The sequence below is a fragment of the Corvus kubaryi genome, unplaced genomic scaffold (assembly GCF_017639235.1).
Source record: "Corvus kubaryi isolate FWS band 111438036 unplaced genomic scaffold, C.kubaryi_AGA036_p1.0 37395, whole genome shotgun sequence".
Taxonomy (NCBI): Eukaryota; Metazoa; Chordata; class Aves; order Passeriformes; family Corvidae; genus Corvus; species Corvus kubaryi.
Genome location: NW_024581134.1, coordinates 5,881,600 through 5,904,784, shown reverse-complemented (window position 1 = coordinate 5,904,784; position 23,185 = coordinate 5,881,600). Strand labels below are relative to the sequence as shown.

Below are 23,185 nucleotides of genomic sequence, written 5' to 3'. Positions count from 1 at the left end.
CGGCCCCGCCCGCGGCGGGCGTTGCGCAGGCGCGGCGGGAGGGCCGGCGATGAGCGTCCTGCTGCCCAATATGGCGGACTTCGACACAATCTACGAGCTGGAGGAGGAGGACGAGGAGGAGCAGGATGAGCCCGAGCCCGTGGTGCGGAGCCAGGAGCGGCCCCGCGACGCGCCCGATCCCGTAGCGGTACGGGGCGCCGGGCACATCACCGTGTAAGGAAGGAGCGGGGGGCAGCGTGAGGGGCCGGTGTGGCGGGGCGGTGGAGCCGGGCGGGAGCGCCGGGAAGGGGTGAGGGCAGCGGGAGCACCGTGCCCCGGCCCTGTCGGCCCCAGCCTCCCGCCCCGCGGGGCCGGGAGCCGCAGCCCTGCGCCCCCCTCACCTGCTCTGCGAGGGGAGTTGTGCATTTAACGTCAGTATTTTCCGGTAGCTCGAGGAAAGCCTCAGTCGTGAATGAACAGCCGGAGTTGGCTGTTGGGTGCAGAGGCTGCAGCGCAGCCCTGGCAGCCCTCCCTGGTTGCTCCTCTTTATCCAAACAATTTGTTAGATAAAAAGCAAAGTCCACGCGATGCGAGGACGAACAGCCTGTTCAAACCATCTCGCTGTGACCCTTCTGTGCCACAGCTGAGCCAGGGAGCCCCCACACTGCACTGCAGAGGAGGCTCGTGCCTGTGCTGTACTTTATCTGCTCCAAACTTAGTTGTGACTTTGGTTTAGATTGAGTGTTTTTATCACTGGAACACAGCGTGAGCCAGAATGTTTGCTGCTCATTTAAACAGTTGAACAGAAGATGAGCAAGCTGTGTTTCCTTATATGTAATGTTTACTCGTAGGGATTTTCTTAGCATTCCTGCTCCACCAAGCTGAAGAATTAATAGAACCAAGTGCATCCTTAACAAGTTGTTGGTTGTCACATTAATTTTCATGGCTGGGAGGGAGGTATTGAAGTTTGTGTGTTGCAGAGACCCACCAAGCTTGTGTTGCTTTGGCTCTGTCTTTGGATTGCATAAAATTCACATTTCTCTCTGTAAATAGGTGCAGTGTGATCTAACTCCCTGCAGCAAAAGCACTGGGTGGGGAAGGCTCTCCCTTCCCTTGGGAAGTAGTGTTGGATTTGATACTGTGTCCTCATGGAAGCCTGGATCAGGGTTGCATTGAGCTGGTGCCAGTGGGGAGCTGCTCTGCTGCACCGCACTGCATTTGCTCGTGCAGATGGAATTTCTTTGTGTCTTCGCCCCAAATAGCTCCTGGCCGGGCTAAAGGAGAGGTGGAACAGAAGCAAAATGCTGAGAATACCAAGTATGCATCTTATGAGTTACCTGATTTTAAGCGCTGAACTGGAAAAAACATATCATCTGCTTTGCTTTCTCTGTTGCTTTTTGTGTGTTAGTGATGTTACTTACAGTTCCTTCTTGGCTCCAGCATCTTTTTGGGATGGGCAGGAGCATCTCCAAGAACTAGTGATGTCTACATCAAAAAAAAGCACCCTTGTTAGTGATGTGGAAATCCTCAGCTAGCTACTTGCCCTTGTAACCACCTGAGCTGAATCCCCATCCAACTTATTTTCCCTTTCTCCCACTCCTCTCAGCTTTCTTCCTGTAACAGGACCTACCTGCATTGTAGGAGGCAGCTTTTATCAGCTCATGATGTATTTTTAAATCTCCTTGTACTGATAAAAACAGTTAGTGGATGTTATCAATAAAATGCAAGTAAACCCTGGACACTGGAGTATGTAATCCTAACTTCCTATTAAATGGGTACTATTTTGCTTCCCAAAGAGTTTGTGTGTTGGAGCTCTGTCACTTTTTGATCACACAGATGCTGCTGTTTTTGAAATCAGTTGGCTGCAGAAGCAGCCTGCTCCAGTTACTGAAGGGAGAGACGTCATCCAGGAAAACTTGGGTTTGTTTTCTGAACCTGTCTGGAGCACTGCTAATGAAAATGTCCTGACAAGTCAGACATTATTAAAAAACAAAACCAGTTATCTTTATAATGCCATCGTTTCCTTGGATTTTTGTTTCAGATGTCTCCTGTTCCTCACCTGACGCTGGCCTTCTTGAATACTTTTGGTGTATAGAGAAGGGATAATTCTCAAATTCCAGGGTCATCTGCTTCAGCTTTTCATGTACAGTTCTCTTACCAGCTCCCAAGTTGGTAGATTCAAAGCACTGTGTTAGTTTCTTGCATGAGCGTTTTTGTTGTTATGACCTTGTCAGTGAGCTGCTCACTCTAACAGAATTACTTCTTTGCAGTGTCCAACAGAACTAAATATAAATTCCAAGTGTTTTCTGAGGGTATTTAGCAGGATCGTGCTTTTCCCACTTTACTTTTGCTAACCCTTCCACCCCTGTGCATGGTAGGAGTGACCACGTAAAGCTTATTTGTTTTATTTTAGTCAGAGGGGATGTGTGTAAAAATGGTTGGTAAAATCTACGCTCATCTTGTCCAGGATTCTTTGAAAAAATTCTCTCTGTTGTATGTATTGTTTTTGAAAGCTTTTGAATTTTAGCACAGATAAATTACTAGGTCCTAGTAAATGCCTTTTCTTCTGAAATTCCATTTTGATGAGTTATAAACACCTTGTTTGCTGTTTCTTTCATAGTCAGTGTGACTCTGCTTAGTGTATCCAAGTATCTCCACACATGTTTATAGTGAAGACTGAGTCATGCCTAGCAAAGCAAAGGCAAAAACAGAACAGTAAACAAACTGTAACCTGGTTATAAGGTTTTATTTATCTGCTGTAATTTTTCCGTATCATTAAGTCCATGTGGATGGATGGTAATGAGGTAATGAATTAGCCATTAAACATATTTTTGCCATTAGTATCCAGCTTGTGATTCCTGCTGAAGTCTGCAAACCTCCTGGTTTTGGCTAGAGGTGAACTTTTGGTATTCTATCCTGTTTTCTGCAGGAGTGCCCCAGGGACCCACAGTCCAGGTGCTGATGAAAAGCTTATTGTCATCAGCTGGGGAAGGGAGGGAAGAGCCAGTTGAGATAAGATGACATTTGATTATTATCTAGTATTGCTCCATCTTCCACATATTTAAAATAGCAAATGACCTCAGCCTTCTACTCGTTACCAAAAACTTCATTTTCCAAAACATCATCCATAGGTAAGGACTCTCTTGGGTAGTTCTGTTGGCTCCACAGGAAAATGTCCTGAACTGGGAAATGTTCAATGTTCAAGGAGATTTCAGCTCAGGGCTCTTGAGGGATGTCATCTTTACCCTCTAATGCTGGACAAAGCTCAGCTGATACCTCATAAAGAGCAGTGTGGGTCTGAGCTCCACTCTTCCAGAGAGGTTAAACATAACCTGGATTAGGTATGGGGAAAGCAGCTGTGCTCAAAGGAGGTTGGAGAGCTTGACTAAACAGGTTTTACTTGTGCAGTCTAGTAAGGCTGATTACTATCTAGAAATACATTAGTGGGAGAAATGAGAATGAGGTGAGGTTTAAGTCAAATAAAAAGGCAAAGCACCTGTAAATATTTCTCTTCTAGATGTGAGAAAGTGTTCCCAAAATCTTCCTGTTTTAGTTGTGGGGACAGAAAAGCTGAGCTTCTGCTTTATGAACTAACAGACTTTATCTTGTACCTGTTGCAGGTGAGTTTTGCAGCTGCTGGTTCAGGATGTTCATTTCAGTCTTTAATTTGAGGGATTTAGGCATTTCTCTTATTTTAGCTCCCTAGGACAATTTGTGTTCTCCCCACTCTACAGATGGGGGGAAATGAGGTGATGGGACTTGCCTGATGCCATCCATGAAAAGAGGGAAAGAGGGACAGAACTGGCAAGTGAGGTCATCCTAGTTCTGTTCCAGCCTATAGGAAACAGTCCTGGCTTGTAGAGGTACTTGTCATGCAGTGAGAAAAGTGCAGCTGAAGGACGTGGGTGACTGATCTGAATTTCTAAATGTTACACTTTGGGCAGCTTGCACTGACTGAGGAGTCACAGAACTGGCCCAGAAATAAATCACCACCAACTGATGTTTTATATGACTTAAAGGACAGCTACTGGAATTGATGCTATAGTGATTTTTAAATATATTGAATTTTAGAAGATTTCATAGGCCTGCTCGTGCTAGACCACTAGTCTGTTGTAGGAATTCTAATTAAGTTAATTACCTCTTGATCAATACTTTAGATAATAATTTCTTTACATTAAAGATTCTAATAACACTTCAGTACTTCTACAAAGCTGCTTGCAAAGTTATACAACTGTATAACATCCTGCTTCCATTTCTTTATTTTATTTGGTTGTTGAGTCAACTTCCTGCCTGATCTAACAGGAGTTTAATGTTTCTAAATTCTGTGGTAAATAACCACAGAATATTCTGTAAAGCTTCTAGAGATATTTTAGTAAAACTGAGCAAAGGCCATCAGTGATTCTTACTAAACATAGTATTTTAAATATAGTTAAAACATAAAGTTAAATTATTTAGCCACTCACAGGTGTCAGTGTGAGAGATGCCTTTCTGTAACTCAGGTTTCTTGGATGTGCTGCAATTGAAGGGAGTGTTTTGGCAACTGATAAAAATTTGGGGGGTTTAATATGTTTCACGACATCAGCCTTGAAATTTAACCCAAAACATATTGTGATCTTGCATTCCTAATCAGATTTATTAATCAGAAAGCACTAATTTATCTCATTCTTTATGGAAATTGGGGTGCAATGGGAATTTTAATGAATATATGTGATCAGTGAGATAAAAGACACTACCTGTGTGGTTTAGGAAGTGTTTGAACTCTGAATTGTAGAAGGTCAGTGGAAGGTGCTGGGGAACAGTTAGCACATGTTTGCTCTTTTTTTCATTTCATTTGCTGTTTCCTAAGCTTCTGTTCTTGGCCACTCTAAGTCAGTGCTGTGGACAAGATGGACCTTTGGCATAATTTAGTGGAATTAGTCTGTTGTATGGGTAGAGTAAATAATTCTTGAATTTTCCAGTAGTTCTTTTATTATGTTGTCTGATTGCCCCTACTTTGTGATCATTTCAGGTTGTTCCATTGCTGATGCACAGAAAAGTCTGTGTTCCTCAAAGCAAGCTTGTGTATGTGCTTTATAATTTCAGTCTTGTTTTTTTTTTTTTAAGACTGAAAAGGCTACTTCATTGCTCTCCAAGCTTCCTTAAAACTAAATATATAACATTACAAAACCTGGGAGATTTCAGCTTAAAAAGAAAAGGTACAAAATGTGGAGGCTGACTCGCCAGATGACAAAGAGAATGGAAATGTGCTATATTAGTAACCTTTGTGCTTGCCTAAAATCTTGCTGTTTTTGCTGTTTGGGGTTTTTTTGTAGTGTTTTACACAACTGCCGCTCTTTACAAGAGGCTCTAACTTAAACTTCACCAGTGTTGTTGCCAAACATTTCAATTACTGGATTTCTAGAGACAGCACAAGTTCTTCTATTTTTCCTCTCTCTCCTTTAAGGTTGATTTGACTTTTTTTGCATACTTCTGAACAATTGCCATTGTCAGTTTTGGATATCTGAGTTATTACAGAGTGCACAGGAGTGTGTATGGGTGATATAATGATGGGCACTGAGGTCCAGGGGAAGGTGTTGGAACCAGATGGTCTTTAAGGTCCCTTCCAACCCAATCCATTCCACAATTCTGTGATATTTCAGCAATACTGGTATTGGTACAAGGGACCAGTTTGAAGTATGGCAGGTGTCAGTTTGACTCAAAGCAAAGTTTGTTTCTTCAATAACTCCTACAATACCAAATGTATTTGTGCTCCTCTTTTTGGCAGTAATTCTTCCAGGTATTTTGATTTTTTTGAACACAGGTACTCAGGAGATACTTTAGCAGAGCTGACTTGATGTACAATATATTTAACTTTACTAAATTAACATTAAGCTCTCATCAAACATACAGATTGTAGCTGAGGGCCAGCTGCTGCTGTATTTTGTTAAATTACTGAATTTTAGAGGTTCAGGAGTTTTGGAATTAGTGGTGACAGATTTACAAGCCAAATCCAGCTCCCTGTAGCTTTCAGTGGTTGTAATGAAAACCTTTTGCTCAAACCCCAGGACACTTCAGTGAAGAGTAGTCACAGTGATACCCAAAACTTAATTTCCTTGAAGTTCATAGTTGTTGTAAAACTGTCCTTTGTGTAGGCTCTTACATGTTTTGCATGAGGTAGTTTAACTCAGCCTGAAGCAAGTTTTTAAAAGCACATGATTATAAATTTCTAAGATGATGATGAATGGGTTCCTTAAACTTCATCTGTTGCATGTGGAACAATTGCATGTGCAAGAAAGTAAAAGGACTGTTGAACCTAGTAAAACTGGGATTTCACAGCTGGAGGGTTTTTTCTTCCAGAAATCAAAGATTGAAAGCTACTGCCATCCAATTGGAAAAGAATTTTTGCACTTTTGGAGGTACTGAAGTAAAGCTGTATTTCTGTCTGTAAATGACCTTATGAATGGTACACGAGACCTTACATAAACTTAGATCAAAAGCTCGTGAAATAATGTAAGGACAAATTAAATTAATAATGGTTTCTTTTTAAAGTTAAAACTCTTATTTCTTTTTTTTTTTATTAAGGGAAACAAAATAAGTTAGGTGGAATATATTTTGTTTGTCTCTTTTGTTTTCAAGGTTTGGCTTGAGCAACAAGTTTGATACAGAATTTCCTTCTGTTCTGACAGGGAAGGTAAGTGTGAGATTAAACTGTTCTTTTCAATGGGAACACCCAGTGCATCCAGTGGTTTCTGTGTTGCATACATGAGCATGAACCCACTAAAGACTGTTACCTGTGGCCTGTGTGACCCAGCTGCTTGCTGCCCAGTCCCTCAGTGTAGCTGGAAACAAGAAGGAAGGATTTGCAGTGATTGTTATCGTTATTGACATTCCAAGCACAGCAAAGCTTACCATGGATCCAACTGTTTCCATGCAGACCTGAAAGCAAGACTCATTTAACCTTGCTTTTTAAATACCTGGAGTTTGTGCTCCCTCCTGGGTGAATTAAATCAGTTCAAATACTGAACCTCTCTTTTGAGTATGCCTGACAAGCCTTGAGTTTGTTTAGACAGATCTCTGGAAGTGAATCTATTTTATCTGAAGCTTTACAGAACAAAATATAGTGTTAAAGCTACAAATTAAGTAGGTTTTTAGTAATTTTCACAAATACTGTTTAGTTTTGAAAATCACTGGTGACAAAGTCTCTTGCTTTCTCTGGAGTCCTGTCATCTTACTAAATGCAAGTATAAGAAACTGTAATTTGTAGCTATTAATTTAACTTTCACAAAATTCTTAGTTCTAAATTCTTTTCATAATTGTATTTTTTTAATCTTTTAATTGTTTAATTCTTTTTCTCTTGATTTTTTTTTGTCCTGCTGTTTTACTCTCTAGTGCTTTGCTTTTGCTTCGATTTATATCCCCCTTGTGTATCTTTTCCAGAAGTTGTGAAGAAAAAAGTTTATTTGGCTCTTTCTCCTTTGTCTCATGTCATCCCACAGAGCTCCACTCCCTCTGCAGCCTCTTGCAGAGGTTGAGTCATACCAACAATACTCTGAACACAGCTGGATGGTTGCTCCTGCTTCTGCCAAATCCATCTGGGCTTTTTCCTCTGTCATTTTCACACCAGAGTACAATGAATAAAATCCTTGTGTTGAAGTTGCCTGGCTGCTCTGACAGCAGTACTCCTGAGAAGCAGGTTCTGCTTGGAGTTTTTGGGTGCTGAAAGTCAGCCTGGAAGTTGTGGCCTTGCTTTAGGGTCTCACTGAGCGCAGAAAGACAAATCCTACTGATTCCAGTGTGAGGGCTGCTGACAACACTTTGCATTTCACCACCTTGTGCGAGGCTTGTTCTTTTCTGGGAAGCTCTTTCTGATCACTGAACAGCCACAATACATTTTGGAAAAAACAATTTTAAGTTCTTTTACTCAAGTTGTAGTTTATTATAAATAAGCCTGTAGAAAATCCCTAGTAAGAAATGTTAAAACTTAATTTGATTATATAATTCTATCTCTTTCTGTCTCTCTAAAAGATATGTGGATTATTAAAAAAACAAACCAAACCTACAACCAGGTTGTAGCTTTTAATACCAGCATCGATGGCTGTCACATTTTCTGCTTGATTGTCCTCCTCTTGTTAAACAGACAGTGAACAAAAGCTTAATTTAAAGTTCAGTTGAGTGCTCGGACTTAATTTAGCAAAGAAAGGAAAGAGGAAGTTCTGCTTGGCATTTACCCTTCTTGTTCTGTAGATGTGATCAGTGCTCCAGGAGTGCCATGGGCAGGGATTTGCTGTATATAGGGATGCTTCTCTGTTGAGAATCTTGATGCTCTGTTATCTTGTGGATTTGAGGGGCTTTCTGAGCCAGGAGACCTTGGAAGGAAATGAATTCCCTTTTGTCAGGGGAGAGCACCAATCAAACAAGATAGTAAACACATTTTTCTTCCTGCCTGCCACACACTGCCATGAAAGACATTAAAAACCACAGTTGTGGGTCTTTTGGTTTTTAATACTTTCATCAATTGCAAGAAATAAATAATCTGCTTCTTCCTCTGGTTGAGGCAGTCAATCATCTTAATCCCTATTGAAAATGAAAATTCAGTCATTTTTTCCAGTAAGAAGGTTTTCTTCAAATACCCTGTTAAATAATTCACAATAATCAGTATCGTAGTCAACTGAGAAACCACTTCACGCTCTTCTGTTGTTAAAGTGTAATTTTTTTGCTTTTTGTGAAATCAAAATTTATGAATAACAGCGATTGTATATTTACAAATTGGGATTAAAATGTTTACTCTTAATGTGCATTAGTCCTCAGCTACTCTTAAGACAATGTCATAGTTTATTCATATTGCCTGTGTATCATTAAGTTTAATGGCTTTGCTATCCACTGTAAAATGATATTAATAATATATCCCATCTGCTAATGGAGTGTAAGAGATGAAGCCATTAGATGGGCTTGATGCATTTCTCAGTGGTACTGATTTTCTTTTGAATAAATACAGGTGTAAAAGATGTAGGTTTTTTAAGCAGGATGAAAATCATAATGAGAGAAAACTCTGTAGCTACACCTTTCTCCCAGAAGCACAAACTTTTGGGGTTTATGCCATACTCTTGTGTTAGTAATTTACTTAAGCTTCCTGCCCTCAGTTTGCCCATCCACATAATGATGGCAGCAAGCCTGCTAGTTTTCTTTTTCTGAAATCTGGAATCCCCTTCCTCCTCCATCCATTTTCCCAGTCTCCCTGCTTTTACAGAGCCTGCATAGCTGTTGTAGGTTAGCCTAGAGCTACATGCTTGTAATTACACCTTCAGTTTAATTGAGACTTAATTTGTTGCTTTCCTTGGGAGAGGTGAATGTGTACATTTGTGGGTAAAGCATAGACAATAAAATAATAAAGGAAAGGAGAATCCCAGGTAGGTCAGATGTTGGGCCTACCTAATTGAGCTGGATTAATATTTGTCTTGCAGGATGAGACATAAACTCACCTGGTTTGTAAATCCCAAGCCAGGCTTCTTTTCAAAGGAACGTTGTAAGAAAACATTTGACTACACTTGATACAGAGGCAATATTTAACTTTTAATAATGTAATTGGACCTTGGCCTAAATTGAAATGGTGGTTAAATTTAAATTCTGTGTGCTTCAGGTTTACAGGATTATTACTTCTCTTAAACAAGCTTTCAACAAAATACTCTCCATGATGTGGAGCACAATAGTGCACACACTGCTCCAGGTGACCAGAAAATGATGGAGGCAGTGATCCTTAAGGGGAAAAGTGGAATTTCCTGCTCTGATCTTGAAACAAAAGGGGTCCTGCCCAGAGAGGAGTGTGCAGTGCAGGGCAATGTGAGCCATAAAGGGAGGGCTGGGCATTGTGATCCCGTTGTGCCGTGTGATTGATAGGGTTGGTGATCGTGATGATTGAAGGAGAAAGATCAGGCCTGCTGGGCTTTACTTGCTCCCTTCCTGTGTTTGGAGATCCTCTGCATCCTGTTGTAAAATATTATGACACCCCCTCCTTTCCTTTTATGTTTTTTTTTGTTTTTTTCCCTCCTAAAAGGAGCTAATGTCCCTTCCCAAGGTGTACAGGACAGCCAGGAGCAAAGTGCTTATCTCGTTCTTTTCAAGAGCCAGACGCAAACTCGCCAAGAGATTTCCAGAATTACTCAAAACTAGGCTTTCTTAGGGAGCTGTCTTTGTGCAGGAGGAGCTGTTAATTCTCTGTTTGTTTGAAATACTTCGCTCACTTCATATACACCTTTCAATAGGTGTACCTGCAAGAAAGGCAGGAGTTAAAATTGTGCCAGAAAATCAACAATTCTGTGATGGCTTTCATTTGGATTCCATTTCATTATTAGAACAGTTGTTTACAGGTATTTTGTTCTTTATCACTGTATAACAATGCTTAACTGTTACTGAGCTATAAACTGAGCAACAAAATTGTGCTTTCTTCTGTTTATCACAACATGAGGCTTATCTTGATCTCCAGTTCCTTTAGTTTCAGATGAAGATGTGTCATTAGTGACAGAAATACTTGTTGTAATTCCATTTCCTAAAGGCAGAAACAATCCAATAGCTTGGGTTAGCCAAACCATGTTAAGTAATTTCATCTTATGTTGTATCCAAGAGATTCACCTTTACATGAAAATATTTGGTGAGTTAGCAGGTAGTGGTGCTTTCGTAATATTATATTGAGGTAAACATCAGACCAAAATTCCTGAAATGGAAATTTTCTGTTGTTTAGTGGCATCCAAAGTTGGTTTCTGGTTTAGCCGTTTGCTCTGCAGGAAGGAGAGTTCTTCAACTTTGCTCTCACAACGTAGGATCAAACCATTAACCTGATGTGAACAGTGACTCCCTAAAAATTATCACAGGAACAGGGAATCTCCCTTTGCTTTCTTTTTAGGTCCAAATTTTTTCTGCCAGCTGTGCTCTAAGAATCTGGTTGAGTTCTCTTTGTGTTGAATGTTACCACTGATAAGGGTTATTCTTGTTAAACTGAATTCTGGGCCGTGCCATTCCATTGTCTTTGGCAGGTTTGTTCAGCTGGATTTGGAGGCTGGGCTGGGTTGTTGTCAAGGTCCAGTGAACTTTGTGTCTTAAGGAAAAGGAAACATTCTCTTTTCTTAGGGAGTCTCATTACGAAAGTATAAATGGGTTCAAGAAAAGAAACCCTACTTATTTTTATATTTCAAATAAGCAGAATGTAAAATTCTAAAAGATTTATCAAAGGAAGTGCCATTTGTAGATACCTAAATGTGAGGCTCATGTAACTTCCTTAAGAGTTGACAATGCCAATTAATGTAAGAATCTCAATTTACTTTGAGGCAGTGTGACTGCAGCAGCTGTCTGAGGTTACTGCAAACAACCAGCCCAGATGTTCTTTCCTCCAAAACATTCCCCCACGTTGAAGATGAAATGGTTTTGCTCATGTGCATCTGGTATTTATTATGTCCCAGTACAAGATCTGACACTGGCAAAGAAATCCATGAAACCTTGTTCCAGAGACATGCAAGTACAGGATACTTTGCCACATTACAATGGGATTTTTTGTCATTGCAGATGTCCCAGTACAAAGGATCTCAGGGGGTTTCTTTGGCCATTTTCTTTTTTTTTCCCCCCTAAACTAAGGTGTCTGTTGTAAAACAGACAAATTTTTTTAGTTGCTCCATTTGTAGATGTCAAACAAAGCAGCCTATTTAATGTGGGAGGGGGAAAAAGAATTACTTTCTGTATATTTAATAATTCCTGCTATAAAATAATCACACTTAAATTATGTTCTTATGTTATTAACTGTAGGCCTGGCTTGTGTGCAAGCCCAGCTGCCCCTGACTCTGTAGTGCCTGGTGACCTGAATGGCCAGGAAACAGATGTTGTATTTATTTACTCCCTTTCCTGCAATGCTTTAAAGAATTCAGCTCTTGTCAATAGGCAGAGGCAGCAGCATCAGGTCCTCTCCATTTCCTGCCCCGGGGCTTTGCCCCTGGTGAAAAGGATCTTTGTCATTAAATGAACACTTTTGTTGGTGCTGCTGCCCTTGTTTGCAGAGTCAGATGAGCAGAGCTGGGCTTGCTTGGTTGGGGGGTTATGGAGTGGTTGCACAGCTTTGTGTACAGACTCATTCTAGGGGATTTTCATCAACATGGCAAGTAGTTAGGAAAGATGGGGTTTTAAATTGTTTTGAGTTGTGCCTGCCTGGTCAAGTCTCTGGAAGTTGGTTCTGATTATTCTGCTTTGTGCATTCAAATGCTGGATTGTGTTAGAGTCAAGAGTGTCATCTTGGAGTTACTGCCTCAAATCCATGTTTGACTTGTCAGATGGAAGTGACTTGGATTCTGTAGGGAGATGAGGGCTTTGGGGTATGTGAGTAGATGAGAAAAGAGCTTATTTCTGATACAAAATGGGGGTTCCACTGTGACTCTGCAGTGGCAGTATAGGTATAAAATACTTACTCCTTTTTTTTTCAAACAGCTAGTTTTCAACAAGTAGGCTTTATTCCTAACCCTGTACCAAGCTGCATTGCTCTGCCTTAAATACAATCCAGTGTATTTCTTTCTAGGCTTCCCTGTTTTAGGAAGCAGCCACAAGGGAAGTTGTGGCTTCAGTGTGGGCCACTTCAGGAAGTTATTTGTGGACAGAGCCTTCACCCAGGCACAGTGGAGGCTTAGATTGGTATGACATTAATTTGGACAATATTCTCCCTTTCTGTGATACATATTTTTACTGCAAAGCTCCCACATTCCTTTTGAAAGCAGAGATCTGTCATTCTTCCATGGTTTTGGTCAGTGTAGCCAGTGCATGTATTGCCCAGCTGTGTCCCAATTCTGATTTTATTTCAGCTCACTGTGTTTTCAGGCCAATTGATTAATTACTGGTGCAATAAATATGGATGAGTCTGTTCATCTAAAAGATGTTTGGCTTTTTAATTCAAGTTTGTGCAGAGCACGCACCAGAAATGAATTTGCTGCAGGAAAATGACTTTTCATGCTCACTGGGTGACCAGTGCTTTAGAAGATTGTGCAATTTTACGTTTCATTTTAACCATAGAGGTAATTTCTGAGAAAATACACCTGTGCTGGCTCTCCCTGAAGTTGAGCCCTTCTGTTGCAGGTGGCCCCCGAGGAATTCAAGACCAGCATCAGCCGAGTGAACGCCTGCCTGAAGAAGAACCTCCCTGTCAATGTGAAGTGGCTGCTCTGTGGCTGCCTGTGCTGCTGCTGCACTCTGGGCTGCAGCCTGTGGCCCGTGGTCTGTCTTAACAAAAGAGTGAGTCCATGTTTCATCTTACTCTATGGATTTTTTCATTACTGGTAGGATTAAATAACTTCTCCTAATATCTTCCCCATTTTCAAACCCTGGTTTGGTCTCACATTCAAAAGGCTATTCTGGTCTCCACCTGAGAAAACAGAAAAAATATGAAATGACACCAAATTACCAATTGAATTAATAGTTTTAAGAATAGCTGATCCCATCTCAGTTCAAACAGGATGGACTATATGATACCTTAAATTTCCAGGATTTCTCAAGGTCTAAGAATTGAGTTAAATGAGTGCAGAATGGGACACTGACCTTCAAAGTGTGTCAGACTGAAAAATCACTTTTCCTCTTCAGCATCCCCACTAGCCCCACCCCCTGAATAAATATTTTTTAACTTAAAAATCACTTTTTAATATGCACTAAATATCACAACATTTCAGAGCTGTGGTTTATTTGCCATATTTTACTGTGCTGCTTCTGTTAAGAACAAGCACCAATATATTTTCTAGAGACTTCCCCCCCAACAGAGAGTTGACCACTTCTGTAATGGGGTTCAAAGTGATAATTCTGAAAAGCACTTTAGTAGTATCAGGTAAATATGATTTCAGTTACCTCTGTGATTTACATTTAGAATTGATTTATCACAGCAGTAAATGTTTAGGAAGTGCATTAATGTGTTAACTTGGTGAAGTGCTCATCACTGAAACTGCATCACTAAAAAGTTAGGGGACTTGTTTTAGCTCATTTGAACTGCCTTTATAAATGTCATTATTGCAGAGGAATATGCCTGAGAGATACAAATGGAGTTTTTGCAGGTTTAAAACCATATTTAGTATCTTGTGCCAGTGAAAATCTAAATAAATGCCCATGTGGTGTTGGAGTAGTAATGAAATTCTCAAGGCTACAGAGAAAATGCACCAAGTAGGGAAAATGATGGCACTTCCGTGGGGGTGTGAGGGTGATAACAATCATGCAGTGATTAAAATTAAGTGTATACCCTGCAGCATCATCACAGTTGTCTCCTTGTGATCTTAAAAGCCACTGAAACTTGAGAAATCATCTCCTCTCCACAGCTGTGGAAAGAGACATAAAGATCACACTTTGGTAATCCAGAATTGAAAATACAAACACCAGTTGTTGTGAGCTGGAGTTTGGTGGTGAGGGGTTTTTTCAAGATCCAGATCACAATTCCATTAGCAAAATCTGGAAATTACATGTTTGGAAATCTGTGTTGTCAGCAGAACACCTGCAGTGACTGCAGGATTTGGCCAGGAGAATGTGGGAGACTCTGTGTTGTTGTTGGCTGTGGTAGGTAAAAACAGCAAATTCAAAAGGGTCTCTTACTAACTAAATGAATTCTGGAAAAGTCACAGGCCTAAGCTGGACTTGATCTTAAAAATTTTTCCATCCTTAATGATTCTAAGTTAACAAAACACCCATGGGTGCTTCCTTTTTTGAAAAAAGGGGGAGTGGGAGATTGACGTGATAAGATTTCCACTCATCATTTCTTCTTCGCTTGGTTCTACTTTTATAAAACTTAACTTACTATAAATAAATCTAACTTACTATAAATTAACTTAAGCCAGAAATGCAGTAGTGAGATTCTTCTGGATCTGGCTGCTGAACCATTCTCTGATACAGTTCTGACTTACTTTTTAGACTAGAAGATCAATTCAGAAGTTACTAGAATGGGAAAATAACAGACTATATCATAAGGTAAGAATAGAGTACTTGTTTTTTTCAGCTTTAGGAATATTGGCGTGAAGGATTTGAGAGTCTTGTTGTAATTCCATACTTTATACTGATCCTAAGTAATAAATCCTTATAATTCAGTATAGCTGATGCTTGTTGCATTACCCATCCAAACAAGAATGTGCTAATCCTTTATGTTAATTATTTCCTTAGCTTGGTTTGCACTGGAAGCTGAGTAAAAGGAAATGTGAAACTAGCAATATGATGGAGTATGTGAGTATTGCTTCTGTTCTTACTGCTATTCAACGGAACTATGATGGAATAGAGAAAATCCTTCACTTAGTGACCCTGTGCAAAAAGATCTCTCCCAGATAAATGTGCAGTTTGGTCTGTAATTTGGAAAGAGGGAGACCCACTGAGACTTGCATTGGAGTGATTCCCACACCAGCACCAGTCCCTAGTTCTTTAACTCATCCACGTTTTCCAGTTGTATTCATAATTCCTTTAATTCAAATAATTTTACAGAAATACTGCATCTTTATAGTAATGTGGTTTTTTGGTTGGACCTTTTCTTTTGTGGTTTTGGTTTGTTTTGGTAGGTTTTTTTTGCCAGCTCCAAATTTCACATGGTTGTAAACAAGATAGACCTCTTAGGAAAGCAGAATTTCGAATATTTCTGTGGTTCTACCACTCCCCTATCCACTTTAACATGTAGCTGTGAAGACTGTGTAGACTTTAGGGAGAGATCCACCCCAAAAAACCCCAAGTATCCAGAATCCCTCTATTTCAGAATGACTGGAATTTCTGTTTTGTTACCCTGGGGAACATGCCCTCCTCACAGACTATCTCAGATATATTTAGCCTTATGAATTAGCTAATGTTGCATGGAAATTGTGCTGAAGCTTTGAACTTTTTGGTTACTGTGTTCTGTTCTTGTCTTTTTCCCTTCTTGAACAGGTAATATTAATAGAGTTCTTACCAAAATACCCCATATTTCGACCTGACTGAGGAACAACATTGGTCTTTCATGTTACCTGTCATTTTCTACCCTTAGTGCCTTGTAGATGATTTTGGAAAGAAGATGGTCTACTTTGCTGTGACTTAAAAATGTTCTTCAGTAGAAATCTTCCTCGCTGTTACTTTCTTTTGTTAAGAAGAGAACAATTTGCACATTTTTTTATGTTGAACGAGGCTTCTGTGTTGCACTCTGAATTTTTAACATTACCAATAACTGATAGAGTTGCCACTAGGGATCTTAACATCAGTGCTGCTTAAACTTGTTCTGAGCATGCTGCCTTATTAATTTCTCTCTTTGCTGTCCTCCAATTTGCATCCTATATTTCATCCTAAGTGTTGCAATCCTAGAAACCCTCAGTAGGAATATCCAGGTAAACTCCAGTAGTAATGATTTTAGTAGAACCTGCTTGCATAGGACTTGCAATCAACAGCACTGGTTTTGTCCTGCACTTTGCAAAATCATCATTTACATTAGGGGGGGTGCATTAATTTACCCACTATGGATTTGTAAATATTGACTCTTTGCATAATGTAAAGTGTGTATGCCAAGGTTTACAGAATGTATTATAGCTCTTATTCTATTGCCAACAGTCCCCCAGCATCTGTTCCATGTGCTCATTCCCCTGGGATTGTACAGACCCATCCACACTGGTTTTATGGGAAAGCCATAAAGAGTTTGTACGTATGGCAGATGTGTAGGGCTCAGTTGCACTTTGTTTAGTAAATGGATGAAAAATGCATAGCATTTCTGTCTTTATTTTGAAAAGTATTTCAAATATGAAGCTGAAATCTTCACCTCTGAAAAAGCTGCATTTGTGGGGTAGATGGCAGCTGCTATTAACAAAATACCCTAAAGTCTCTTTTTAAGTGAGGAATACATGGATGTTAAGTTCTATTTTGTTTTGAAGTCAGGAAAAATTAACCTTGAATCAGAGATCTTCATTACAAAGGAGAAAAATTAGGAACAGCCAAATGAAAGCTGAAGTAGCACCTTTGTTATTGTTGGTGTGTGGTTGTACTTCAGCATTTTCACAGTTAAGTGACATGATGTCCCTTCTGGTGGAAGTAAGTTTTATCTCAGTCAAAGTGGAGTTTCAAAACATGCTGAGGGGAGGAAGTGGAACAGTTGAAAGGGCTCCTGAATATGTTTTGGCAGTCAGGCACTGTCTGGAGAGCCACAAATGCCTTGTGGAATTCAGTATTATTTTGGATTCTTCCCTGTTTGCCTGATCTCAGGAAGGGAAGTTATTGTAGAAAAACTTCCTCTAATGGCTGACCTAAGCAAGACTACACGATAAAAGAAAGCAAATGGAAATTGTTGCAAGTTCTCTGCCTTTTCTAGCTACAAATAACAAAACCCAGCAGATAACTGAGTATCTGCAAGTTGTGGTGGATTTCATTATCAGTGTCCAAGCATTTCTGTGCAGCATCTTGACTCCCTGCAACATCATCCCAAGTTGCTTTTTAGTTTCAGGGTGACTTGGGGCTTCCTCTGAATGTATTTGCATCTCTCCAGTTTGCAATATGCTATTAAAATACAGTATTTGTAAGACCATTGCATCCTGATGGCTGTAGTAGGTCAGATTCCTTGTACACAGTGTTTACAGAAGGCCAGTTTTATGCAAGTTGTTACTCAGAGGGAAGTTGGTGCTGTTTCCAGTCCCAGACTGATAGTTCAGAGTCTGAAATCTGCACATTTCATGCAGAAACTTTGACTGGTAGATTTGTGACAACTAAATGTGTAATTGCATTTGTAACATGAATAAAAATCTCCTGTGTTGTTTGAAATTACCATTAGCTACACCTTGCAACTCAGATTTCCATTGCAGAACCAAGCAAAGTGTTGTGTCCAATTTATTTCTTTTTTTGGGGGGGGGATGAGTGTTAACTGGAAGCAGAGAAAATAATGGCAGAAAAAGGCAGGGTAAACCAAAACTGAAATGGCACACCCAGTTCTTTGGGTTTCCCTGACAAATGAGTTTCTGGAGTAATTAACAGAACAATGGAAGTTTCTTACTGTTCTGCCAGAACTTTGTTGTGCAAAAAACTCAAGAAATCTCAGCAGGTTCTGATTTTCTTTTTCACGTGACTCGATTTTCTCACTGTACTTTTCCAACTGGGAGAACAGGCACTTCCCATGGAATCACAGAATGGGTTGGGTGGAAGGGACCCTAAAGCTCCTGTCATTCCACCCCTGCCATGGGCAGGGACACCTTCCACTAGCCCAGGCTGCTCAGAGCTCCATCCAAACTGGCCTTGAACACTTAAGCACATAATATTAGTTTTTAAGGTTTACATTTTAAGTACATAAATCCTATACATTTTAATTTGTCTTTAATTATTATTTGTGCAGTCTTCAAACAATGTCTTTGTGTTTTAATTGACATTTAATTATGTGGCCATAAAGCAGCTGGTAAAGAACCAGAGCCAAACCTGTCATTTACAGTAAGCTCCATGTTTTAATAAGTAGATAAATTTGCATTAAAATGCAAAACTAGCAGCAGTATTATATTTGCATGTGAAAGACACAGGATCCATAGCTCATTGAAAGGTGAAGGCAGCTGGCAGTACTGCTGTGAACTCTGTCCACAGGTTTCTTTTTGCTTGGGCTGTCCTTTAGTACAAAAACATCACAGGTAATTCTGTCTCACGAGGCTGGAAATCTCGTTTTTGACAGTAAATGATCAGCATGAGTTGGCGAAGTGTTCGTGGAGGATATTTGTCAGAATTTGTAGCAATGTAACAGATTAATGTCAGCAGAGTGAGTGGAAGTGGTGAAGAAAGTGCCTTGGCTGGTTCCAACACCATTGTGCAGAGAAGGAGAAAAGGGAACTGGTCCCTCTCAGGAGTGGGAGTTTGCAGCAGATTTTTAAAAGCAGCTACTGTCTACCAAATCAGTTTTTATTTCTTCACAGAAGCATGTTGACACTAATTTTGTTTCTAGATTTTATCCAGGATATCTTTGGGTTTGTATCTAGAAAGTTTTGTATCTGGGAGAGTATTAACACTGGCAGAGCATCAAAGCTCTTCCTTAGTGATTCCCCACCTGCACCTGCAAAGGTGCTTTCCCAGAGGAGGAACACAAAAGTGTTCAAACAGGCACACCCAAGTCTAGGGAGTGTGGGTTCAGTTGTAAATGGGTAACTTTAAAACAGGAAAAAAAAATTATTAAATCTGGTGTGGTTTTGATAAATACAAAAAAAAATTCTTAGCTTTTCTTGATAGGTACAAAACTCCGTATGCAAAACCATAAATGGATGTTTATTATTGTCCCACTGACAGTTCACTACATTTTCTTGTCAACACACTACCATTGGAGCAATAAAAATGTCAAGCTATTAACATTTACCATAAATTATTTATCACTTTAGTAAGCAATGTTACATGATTCTTCTGCCATTCTTTTGTTTTCTGCTTTCAGTGTTCTTACAGTGTTGTAACATACTTGTATTGCTTCTGGAAAGTGGTTTTGTTTAAGCTGTATGAAACTGTGTTCTTAACACTTTTATTCTGTTTACAAGTGAACAGCCACTTTTTTAACAGGACCTCACATCTGGAGAGTTTTCTCTCTATTTTTTATTTTAAATGAAAATAAAATTCTAACTGAGCTTGCTTTCTACAATTTACTGCACTGGCTTGTGCCATTGAAAGAAGCTGGAAGTCAGACATGCTTCATCACTTTGAGACATTTTTCTTTAATTAAATTCAAAGATGAAAACCTTGAACAGTGCAATGTGTTTGTGGAAAAAGAAATAATGGGAATCTTTTGTGTCTCCCCCTGCAGAGGTGTTTTAGTGGGATGGCAGCAGTGGTGGGGTGTGTTTCAATGAGACACACCTGATACAGCCAGGCCAGGGGCTTGGCTGGTTAAAGAACAACACTTGGAAAGCTTAGGAAGGATTTCCGAAGTTGAGAAAACTGCAGAATGATCAATGTATCTGGTTTTCCTGGTGATCCACCTTCCACCCAGGGCAGCGGTGGAGTCCCCGTCCCTGGAAGTGTTCAAAAACGTGTGGATGTGGCCCTGGAGGATGTGGTTTAGTGGTGACCGTGGTGGGGGTGCTGGTTGATGGTTGCACTTGGTGATCTCCGAGGTCTTTTCCAACCTTAACGATTCCTTGAGTTGGTTGGTGGGCTCACAGACCCTCCCTTGTAAGGACTTCCTGAAGGAATCTCTCCCTGCAGCATTCCTCTCCAAAAGCAGGGGTTTTCTCACACCTCAAAGGGAGCCAGCCCGTGCACGGCCAGCGTGTGAGGGTGAACAGCTAAAGGGGTTTGTGCCCAGCACAGCGCAGCCCTTTGTGTGTGACTAGCCTGGCGTTGGAGCTGGGAAAGCAGGACTTACAACTAAAGCCTTTGGCTCATCCCTGAGGGAAAGGCACACATTCCTGAAAGGGGCACGTGCAATGTTTTTGTTGGAAGTTGTTTTGGGCAAAGCCAGGAGTGGCTGACGGGCTGCTGGAGCATGGAACTGATACTGGATGTTGGCTGAGAAATGCAGGGAATGTTCCTGGGATGTTCAGCCAAAACGGGGATGAGGGGCTGATCAGGAGTTAATCCCCTCGGGGGGTGTAGGAGATGTAATTGCCCAGACTTAGCAGCAAAGGCCTGTGTTAAGGATATTTGGGATTTGGCCCTGACTCCTCTTGGAAGGCAGTCTCAGACCTGTTGGTAGTGCAGCTTTGCTGTGGTGTCTGTGCCAGTGTATTTATAATGCTGTGTCTGTCATCAGTTGAACTGTTGTAGCTGAGTTTATTTTTCTAGTGAAGCTTAGAGAGACCTAAACCCTTTACTTCTTAGACCAAATTAAATGTTAGCCTCCTCTCAAAAGCAAAGTTCTGTTTCTGTTCATCCTGCTTGCATTTATTTGAATTAATTTTCCTTGAAAAAGAGTGGCCAAGAACAATATTCCAGTTAGTGGCTCATGGCCAAGGCACCAGATACTTATTTCAGTGTTGATAGTTCCTTCTCTCGTGTGAAAAGAATGTGATCCATTAAATTTAAAGGGTCACATTTGTCTCCTTAGTGGCTGTATTGTACTTCTGATCCATAGCTGTTCTGTGATAAATTTGGGACTATTTCTCTTCAGCCACTTGTAGTTTATACAAGTTCCCTGCAGACACACTCATTGTCAGTCCAGACTCAGTATCTGACACTTTGTACTGGTAAATCTCTCCATATTTCCATTACTGTGTCCTCCCAGTCCTCCAGTTCTCCTTGTATTTGTGCTCCCAGTCTTCCTGTAAAAAGTCTTTGTCATGGACTGATTCAATCTGCAAAATTAACAAAAATGAGTTTACTAAAAAGATTAATTCCCAGATTGATGCCTGAGTTCTGCTCATCATTTTCTAAATACCCTTTTACTTAGTCCCTGACCTGATTTAAATATTTCTATTATTTCTACATCTGACTGAATCAGTAATTTTCTTGTTGTGGTTTATCTGGGAGATTGAATCTACCTGGACTTGGTTGATTTACATAAACATGCAAACAGCAGATTTGGGTCTGGGCTAAAGTGCTGAATTCTGCATTTTCTCTTGATCACTGAATGTGTTTAGATAATGATCCTTTCAATATATTCACATTTTATTTCATATTCTTTATGTAAACCTTATGATCCATAGTAGCCTTTCTTGAGCAGTAAATTAAAATTTTTGCAGGAAATAGAGTTGTATATTTGTATTCAGTGATAACAAATATAACCTGATATTTTAGCTAGAAAAGAAGCACTTTTTAACAATAGTGTTGGTCCCATGGGATAGGTAATAATAAATATAATAATAATAATAAAATATAAATTGGAATAATAAATTGGAAAATTGGAATAGGAATAAAATAGGAAAGAGGAATCACAGTAGCTCTCAGACTAATAAGAATTTTAAATTAATAGGCAAATATTAATCAAAAGGTGATGACTGATCTGTATTTACTGTAAATCTTATGGTGTGCAAGCCTGAGGGAGTAATTGAAAACTACTGGTTCTCCAGACAGTTTCTACAGGGATCTCCTTGGACATTTTTGAGAGTGAAGTGTCTGAATAGAGCAGCCAAAGTCAAAAGGAATTCTGGTTTTGTTGTAAATGGAAAACAGTGGAAAATGGGAAGCCACTGCTGGCTCGTTGCTGGGCAGCACTTTCCCACCTCTGCAGAGTTACCCTGGATCCGTGGGTATAACCCGGGATCTCATCAACTCTCGGAGATCCTTGGGGGTCCCGTGGATGTCCAATTCCTATTCCAGTTCCCACGGTGAGTATTCATTCAGCATTCCCAATGTAGGATCCAGCAGGGCACAAGGAGCAGGAATGGACCACAGCCACACCGGAACCACAGGGAGGAGAGAGGGAACATTTTAATCCGGGATTTCTCTGCACTGTTTAGTGCACGGAAAAGGTAACTTGCTTTAGGATTCTCTATAGCTTTTGTTAGCATTAGTGCTGAAAAGCAGCTTGCTCCAAGTTTCCCTGTGGTACTGATGGAGTTAAGGGCTCTGAAAGGCGGAGAGGGTGATGCTCCAACCAGGAGCTCCCAGATGGAGTTGCAGAAGGAGCCTCAGGCGCTGCATCTCCAGGCTGTGAAGTTTAACATTCACCGAGGAGCTGCACAGCCAGACCTGGGAGGTGCAAACCCCACACAAACAGTCCCGAATGTGTCCCCAGCTGTCCGGGAGCACCGCGGTACTGACAGCAGTGACACAGAGCGGCATTCTGTGCCCCCGTCCCTTCCCAACACCTGGGGAATCCTGCGGGACTCCTCACGCCCTTCCCGGGGAGCTCCGAGCGGGAGGCGCCACGGCGCCCGTTCGGGCTCTTCTCTGCACGCCGCGCTCCTTTCCGCGGCCGAAACCGCGGCGCCTCAGCCTTGCGGGACGCCCGGCGCGGGGCCGAAAGGTCGAAATTCCGCTGTTTCGGAGAAATCCACGCAGCGCTGCCGCGGGCACGGCCGCGCTCCCGCCCTTACCGCGCATGCGCGGGCGGCATTGGCGGGGCGGCTTTGGCGAGCGAGCGGCACCGGGGCCCTGCGGGGCACTGCGGGGCACTGCGGGCAGCATTCGGGCCCGGCGGGGCTGTACGGCCGGCGTTGGGCCCCGGCGGGGCCGTGAGGGCGGCTCTAGGGCTCTGTGGAGCGGGCGGCACTAGGGCCCTGCGGGGCAGGCGGGAGGCGTTAGGGCCTGGCGGGACGCTGCGGGCGGCTCTAGGGCCCGGCAGCGCGGGGCGGGCGGCTCTAGGGCCCTGCGCGCCCACGCCGGGGGTCTCGCCCCCCCTCCCGCCGTA

General features: G+C 41.3%; 1 protein-coding gene and 1 long non-coding RNA gene across 3 annotated transcripts; one reads left to right on the top strand and one right to left on the bottom strand.

The window, feature by feature from the left end:
- LOC121670227 (cysteine-rich hydrophobic domain-containing protein 2-like) lies at window positions 1-19,640 on the top strand. 2 transcript variants are annotated; one of them, XM_042040137.1, is made up of 6 exons: window positions 1-213; window positions 6,595-6,649; window positions 13,060-13,215; window positions 14,866-14,922; window positions 15,112-15,171; window positions 15,856-19,640. In XM_042040137.1, the coding sequence occupies exons 1-6, from the start codon at window positions 50-52 to the stop codon at window positions 15,904-15,906; spliced, it is 543 nt and encodes a 180-aa protein (XP_041896071.1). In that variant the 5' UTR covers window positions 1-49; the 3' UTR covers window positions 15,907-19,640. The 2 variants fall into 2 exon arrangements, with proteins under 2 accessions (XP_041896071.1, XP_041896072.1); XM_042040138.1 differs by lacking the exon at window positions 14,866-14,922 and having other exon boundaries at window positions 12-213.
- LOC121670228 lies at window positions 19,156-23,008 on the bottom strand. Its single transcript, XR_006018076.1, has 2 exons — window positions 22,056-23,008; window positions 19,156-21,188 (listed from the first exon to the last, which is right to left on the bottom strand). It is a non-coding gene; the product is annotated as an uncharacterized LOC121670228 (long non-coding RNA).
- Window positions 23,009-23,185: the final 177 nt, after the last annotated feature.